This window comes from Miniopterus schreibersii (assembly GCF_964146895.1).
Source record: "Miniopterus schreibersii genome assembly, chromosome: 2".
Taxonomy (NCBI): Eukaryota; Metazoa; Chordata; class Mammalia; order Chiroptera; family Miniopteridae; genus Miniopterus; species Miniopterus schreibersii.
Window position 1 is genome coordinate 101450547 of NC_138102.1, and position 7317 is coordinate 101457863.

At 59.0% G+C, this 7317-nt stretch overlaps 1 protein-coding gene across 1 annotated transcript; it reads right to left on the minus strand.

Annotated features, from left to right (window-relative positions):
- Nucleotides 1-223: 223 nt before the first annotated feature.
- PDX1 (pancreatic and duodenal homeobox 1) lies at nucleotides 224-4409 on the minus strand (the record flags this gene model as incomplete). Its single annotated transcript, XM_081128561.1, has 2 exons — nucleotides 224-669; nucleotides 4007-4409. 2 exons carry the CDS (start codon nucleotides 4407-4409, stop codon nucleotides 224-226), a joined length of 849 nt encoding a protein of 282 aa, XP_080984687.1.
- Nucleotides 4410-7317: the final 2908 nt, after the last annotated feature.

Consider the following 7317-nt stretch of genomic DNA (forward strand, 5'->3'; position numbering starts at 1 on the left):
GATTTACAGAAACCTGTCTCTCCTCGCGGGAGGTCGGCCAGCGTTTCCCCACAGGCCCCAACGGGCACCGGCGCTCGAGAGCGGTGCTTCCCCCTCCTGCGGGGGCCACCGCGGCTCCTGCCGCACCAGACCGCCAGCGCCGGCGGTCCGCACCCCGAGTCCTAGGCCCGCGCCCCCTCCTCCGGGAGGGGCGAAACCGCGGGCAGGGAGGGGGCCCCACTTCTCACCGAGGTTCCTGGGGCCGCAGGGGTGCGACGCTGGAGGGCTGCGGTGACGCACTAAGGCCTGGAGGCAAACGGCCCTCCCGGGCAGCAGCAGGGACAGCTGGCGGCACGGCTCCTCCGGGGGGCGGCGGCGGTGGCAGTGCCAGCAGCTCCTCGCCCGAGGTCACCGCGCAGTCCTGCTCGGGCTCGGTGTCCCCGCCACCCCCGGCTGCTGTCCCGCAGCCGCGCTTCTTGTCTTCCTCTTTTTTCCACTTCATGCGGCGGTTCTGGAACCAGATCTTGATGTGTCTCTCGGTCAAGTTCAGCATGACGGCCAGCTCCACCCTGCGCGGCCGCGAGATGTACTTGTTGAAGAGGAACTCCTTCTCCAGCTCCAGCAGCTGCGCGCGAGTGTAGGCCGTGCGCGTCCGCTTGCTCTCCTCGGGCTCCGCCGAGTAGGCGCTGCCTGCCGGAGACACAGGGCGTGAGCGCGGCCCCTGCCCCCGGCTGGCCCCTCGGGAGGTCGGGGCTCGCAGGGACCCTGCGGCGGGTTCCATCGACAAGTGGTTCTTGGATGGGTTCCCTTAATTTGTGTTTGTGTTGATGCTGATTAAAATGCACATAACAGATTTCTAAACCTACTTGATTCTACAAAGGCAATAAAATGTCTTTAATACAGAACTAAAAAACAAAAAACAAAAAAAACTTTCTGCCGATGACCCACAGTAAAAATACATTTCAGATCACTACCCAGTTCACACAGATATATAACTGACACACAAAATTTCAGGACATTAAATCAACCTTTACCACATAGGATGCTATCTAATTTTTCCTATTGTTTACTATTTCATTCTTTCAAAAAAAGGTCTCAACCCAGTAAACTGATTTCATCACTCACTAATAGGTGCAACTCTCAGTTTGAAAAACCTTGAATACATATATTGTTATATCTGACCATAATATTTGCTCCCTCTATAGTTATACTGTAATCAGCCCCAACTCAAGAATCAGTAAATTTTCTATAGCTATCTTCATTTTAACTTTGGCTGTGCCCCTGTCCCGGAAAAGAAGTGAAACTATTCTGGGTCTATAAGAAGGTCACTATCAGCCTCTGCCTCTCTCTTGGGCCCCAAATCCTGGCTGAGGGGAGGCTCAGAGGCCTGAACCCAGCTTGGGGTTGGAGGGCATGGGATGGGATCAAGGGCTCCCAGCTCTAAGCCCAGCCTTGGGGAAGCAACAGCCTGGCATGACCCTGTAGATTAACTCACAACTGGTGTTTGCCACTGTACTCCTTGAGGTTCTGAGCTTTTCCTTTCTCTTCGAGACACTGACTGCACCACAGAGTTGTGGACTCCTGGTGTAAGTTCCATCGAAACTCTGGGAAGAGGCCTAAGTTTGTCCGGGTTAGGGCAGAGGTAAGAAACGTTTCTCCTGTGACTGTTGGCTAGGCCTCAGGGAGTTGAAAAGCTGGTGTGCGTGTTTGGGGAGGAGGGTTAGTGACACAGAGGAGCCTGCCTGGGTTTCCCTCAGGCTAAATGTTAGCCCCCAGCAGCCTTGGCAGAGGTGCAGGCCTGAGTCAGCAAAGGACGCTTGCTCGCCGCAGGGCATGCTTGGGTCTTATACTTCCAAGCCCTCGTTGGCACGGAGGAACATTTTAAATCATTTACAAAGGCCCTCCAAGGTTCTAAAAGTCAACCACACCCTCTTCAGGGCCCTCTTCTGCGGGCCTCCCAGAGGTGCTGTGAGAGGCTACCCCAGGGGACAGGTGCTCAGGAGACTGGCAGGAGACGGAGGCTGAGGTGGGGGTGTTGGGGGTGTTACTGGGAATATGGCAACAAGCTGGGTGAGGAGAGCCGGCCAGACGGGCTGAGACAGTTCACTTCTTAGGCCGAGTTTTTCAGAAGCTCCTGTTAGTATTAATGTCTGCACTAGGAATGAAAGCCCTTAGTCATTTTACTCTCCCCAGGGCCTTGAAACCCCATTAAGAGTGGCCAGGCTGGCTCACAGACCCTGGAAGTTTGGCTTCTTAGGAAGTTTTCCTGGGGAGGACCCCCCACTCCAAGCAGCCTTCAGGAAAGAGGGGTCCGGGGCCCCTTCCTGGCAGGCTGAGCCTGCAAAGGGCCAGAGGGCGCCGCAGAGGCCCCCGGGCCCTGTCGCTCCAGCCCGACGATGTCACCCTTCCAGGGTCCCTTCATGCCCTGGACAAGGCTGCCAGTTTTTCCTTCGGGTTTTACTTTCTGGCTTCTTGGGTCCCGCTAGAGCCCAAGCTCCACCAGAGCTGGGGTAACACCCCTGAGGGAGGAGGGTAGGGAATTTAGGCCGCCTCGGGGCCTCCCACGTCTTTTCCTCCCCTGAGGAAGCCGCCAGCAGCGCCCGGAAGGCCAGAAACGAGCATCCCCAGCGCCCTTAGAGACCGGAGCCCGAGAGGGGCGCAGCTCTCCGCAGGAAACTACGGGCTGAGAGTCCCCCACCGCTTGGGAGGACGCCGCCCCCCCGCCTCCCGGGAGACTGCGAGGCCTTAGGCCCGGGCCGCGCGGGCCGTGCAAATACACCGCAGCGGCCGGCATATCTGGCGCCCCCTTGGGCAAGGGTTTTGCCGGAGGTGGGGAAGATTGAGGCTGGGTTGGGGGCCCTGCCCTGCCTCGGGGCCCGCCGGGTCCTCACACTCAGCTTTCGCGAGAAAGTGACCCCGGAGAGGCGAGCCCCGAGGACCCTGGGCGAGCCCGGATCCCCCGAAGCCCGCTTGGCGGTGCGGGGTCAGGGTCAGGCGGGGCCTCCAGACCCGCAGGATCGTCGGGGGTGTGGGGGACCGCCCGCTCTAGCCTCTCCCCCTACTCCCGAACGTGAGTTGGAAGGGAAGAAAAGTCAACTATTTGCAGTGCAGGTGTGACCAGAAGTGGCTGCAGCGCGGAAGCGATAACATTGTGTGGCGGGGGCGGCCCGGGCCGCGCCGGAAATCACCCGCAGGTCGGGGCGGGAAGGGGCCCCGGGGGGGGGGCTGCTCCGCTCTCCGCCTCCCGCTCCGGGGAGACCTTCGGTTACCCGCCGCGGCCTCGGGCCGTGCATACCCAGGGCTCCCTCTTCCCTGGACCCGCTGTGCTGAAAGAGCATCTCCTTCCTCAGACTGACTTTCTGGAAGCAGCGCGGGGAGACCCCTTCAGGCTTCTGTTTGGTCAAAAGTGAAATTAGCATCGCAGACGCCTGGCCCGGCTGCCGGGCTCCTAGGTGAGCGGCCCGTCGCCGGCCTCGCCTCGGCCCCTGCCTGGTGTCCCCCACCCCCGGCCTCCGACGTCCCTGCCCTCCTGCCTCCGCTGGGTGCCCGTGACCGCCGCCTTGCTGTAGTGAAGCCGCCAGGCTCAGGGCGCGAGCCGGCCGGGGCTCCGAAGGCGCGCTCCTGCCGCTCAGAGGTAACCCGATCCCAGCTCGGCTTCCTCCACTCGAGCTCCCGGGAGTCCGGGGCGGGCAGGTCCCCCGCTGGGGGACCACCCGAGGGTCCCAGGCTTGAGCTGGGGCAGGCCTTGGCTCCCTGGGAGAGGCTCCCGGAGTTCAGCGTACGGGGGAGGTAGGGGTCTAAGCTCCTAGGAGGAGAGCGGAGAAGCAAAGACGCTCCAGATTGGACCGGAAAAGCGCGTCAGTGCGATATGGCCTCATTGGCTCTCCGTGCGGTTTAGGTTTAGTCCGACCCCGGGTTATCCGTAGGGACCGGGAGCGTGAGCTAGGAGAGGTCCTGCGGGGAGCGCGGAGGCAGGGGCAGCCGGGTGAGAGAGGGTGGGGACTGAGGGGCCGCGATCCAGGCTTACCTGCCCACTGGCCTTTCCACGCGTGAGCCTTGGTAGACTTCATCCACGGGAAAGGCAGCTGGACGCGGCTGGGTTCCTCCAGGGCGCCTGGCACGGCTGTATCCGGGAAAGGCCCGGCGGGCGGGTGGGGGAGCGCGAGCTGAGCGGGGAGATGGTGGTGGAGGTGTGGCACCGTGGGGTCCTCGGCGAGGGGGGGCACCTCGTACGGGGAGATGTCTGGCGGGCTGCCTTGCTCCAGCGCGCCCAGGGCGCTGGGGAACGGAGGCGGTGGCGGCGGGGGCTGGCGGCCCATGTACAGGCACGCGGGGGGACTGGCGCTGAACTCGGGCGCGGGGCCCCGCTGGAACGCGCATGTGTCCTTGTAAAGGTGCGTGGCCGCGTAGTACTGCTCTTCGCCGTTCATGGCTGCCGCCCGCGCTTGGGGATCCAGAGCGGGGAACTGGGGCCCGGACTCGGAGCTGTGCAGCTCTCCCACTCCAGGCGCCACCCCTACTCTCTTTGACAGCTCCGCTCTGCTCGCAGGGGAGCTCGCGGCCGGCGGGGACTCGCGGGCCCGCTGCCGCGCCATAGGCTCCACGGTGGCCCACGTGGCTCAGCCCGGGGCTGTTATTGGCCTGGCTGACCGCCTTAAGAAGCAAGGCCCGGGTCCCCGCGAGCACCCGCATTTGTTTCGCTTTTCTCTCTCAGCTGAGTTTACTGCACACACCTGTATGCGCAGTTGGCAGCGCTCTCCAAAGAGGGGCGCGCATGAAAAGCTTAGAACTTCTCTTCGTTTATAGCATCAGTTTCATCAGACTTTAAAAGACCTATTTTCCTTGTATATTTGATAATGTACATAATACATTAGCAAATGTAATTTATAAATATACATGTTGAGGTTGTACACTTAAACATTTTAGGGAACACGGTCAAAAAAGCTTGCAGACCCCGGCTCTGCAGGTGGGAAGCAGTTGGTTCTATTTATCTGTGCGTTTTGCATGCAGCCACCGGGGATACCGGTGAGCTAACACACAAAACCAGCCTTTCTTGTATGTTTTTATCTGTAGCTGTGCTGCGGAACTTCTGGAGAGTAAACTGTAACTTCTGAAGCATTCATGGTCGCTTTTAAATTAAAGATATCATTAGGCATTGTTAATTTTGATTTTGATAAATTGAGACTCATTTGGCCAACTCAGAATGGTTTCCTAATGTGGCAAGGGGGAAAGAAGTAGCGTCCCCTCCTGTGGCTGGGAGGCGGGGGCAGGAGGTTGGCCTGGAGTTTCCAGACCCTTGATGGCTCTCCACCGATCCGGACCCGCAGAGTCCGTCAGCTGGAGGCGTCTCCTCCCGCGTCCGACTGAGAGACGGCAGGACTGGGAGATATGGGCAGTGTTTTAAAAAGAAATAGAAGCGCTGCGTTTTTATGACAAAGTCAGCCTTTGGCTTCCGCCGGTTGGGTAACTCCTGGGAACCCTGGGGTCCTGACTTAAATAGAGACGCTTTTTCGGACTCGATGGTGCGGACTGACTCTCTCCCGGCCTCGGTGGCACCCACTCCAGGCATGGGCTTGACCAACGCCGCCAACATTTTGCCCTGAGCGTCCTGGGCGGCCTTGGACCGGGTCCTGCTAAATGAACACATTCCTGGAACCACACGTAGGGTTTTAGAAAAACTGGACTCCTTCGTAGAAAAGCCTAGGCAAGCGGGAACGTGAAGCACAAGGAACCAACAAGCGAAAAATCACTACGATCTGACTTTCCTAAAGTACAAACTGCATTCAATCTTTTAACAGGTAGATTTTAATATATTTTCTCCTAGTGGAAATATTTTTGTTTCACAGTTGTTTTTTAATTGATTTTAGAGAGAGGAAGCAAGGGAGAGGGAACCCGCAAACCCTTTGGTGTGAGAGAGCACCCTCCAGCCAAAGGAGCCACGCCGGCCAGGGTGGAAATATTTATGTTTTAAATGCGTACGGATTCAGTGGCTACGCAAGACCCAAGGTGGAATTCGCCTTCTCTGCGGAGTCCTGTTAGATGCTGGTGTCCCAGAATGGGCGTTGAGGCGTGTGCTCTGTACCGAGTGGTCCGCGCGAGTCTGGGAACTCGCGCAGCTACTGGAATGCCCGGGGGGTTGGGTGAGGAGTTTCAGGGATTTCTTTAGGGAAAAGGGCCACCTGCGGTCCTCCGGGGCCAGGGATTGAAAGGCCGTGGGACCCGCGCACCTAATCTCTGCGCGCCCGCGTCAATGAGAACATTGTTCTCGGGGCCGCGGAGAACCGGTCGCTATCGCCCGAGCCGCGAGCGACAACATCGATCAGGAGCTCGGGCCGGAGGGGGTTGCCTGGCCGCGGCGTGTTGACCCTCGGAGATAATCTGCCAAGCCGCGGCAGGTTGACTTGGCGACGCGGATATGAGCGGGCGGCGAGCTCCGCTTGGGACAAAGATCGGCCACCTTTCCCCTCCCCTTCTTCCATCTTCTCATCCCTCCTCCTCCCCTCGGCAACCCCCCCCCCCCCGCCCCAAGCCGGACTTGGTCCACAGCCCCCCTCCCTTGCTGTTGGCCTCAGCTGCCACCCTCGACCCAGAGTGTTTACTTTGCACTTCTCGCTAATTGCACATTTCTGTAAATTGGTTTCCATTCGATGCTTCATTTGCTCCCATTTAATATTTTTGCTCGGACCTGCAGAAAGAAAAGAGGCGCTCAGCGGAAAGCAAACCTGCTCACCGCGCGGGAGGGCAGGAAACCCCGCACCCCGGCTGCGCAAGCACGTGGGGGGAGGAGACGGGGCGCTGAAGGTGCACGCTCTCACTTTCACAAGTAGCACATTTTGCTGTTTGCTACCTACAGGAGTGACCCAGGAAGCTAAGGTCCAACAGCCAGTTAGTGTTATTATTATTAGGTGGAACAGAGCCAGCAGGGTTTTGGGATTCACTAACTGTAACATACATCCACCCTGTAGAACCTCCCACTAAGCAAGGTCGCGCGTTGTATTTCTTCTGTGGGTGTAGCTCCTGGTGTCATAAAATCGCCAAGTCCATTACAGGTGAAATGCGCTTCCGCCGCGCATCCCCCTGCCGCCCGCGCCCCTCTCGCCTCCCACAGGCACCGAGCGTTACTGAGCCATTAGGCGAGCGCCTGCCTTCCCGAGCCATTTAACAGCAGCTCTTATGGATAAATAAACAAGAAAGGCTGTAAACCAATTATAGTGTGGACAGTGAAAAAGTCGTTTATTAGCAGGACGTCCTGATAGCCCTCGCTGATACTGGAGGCCCTCGTCTGCCCTCTTCCCCCTTCAAGCCCTTACGGGGACGCGGTTTGCGGCCTGAAGAACA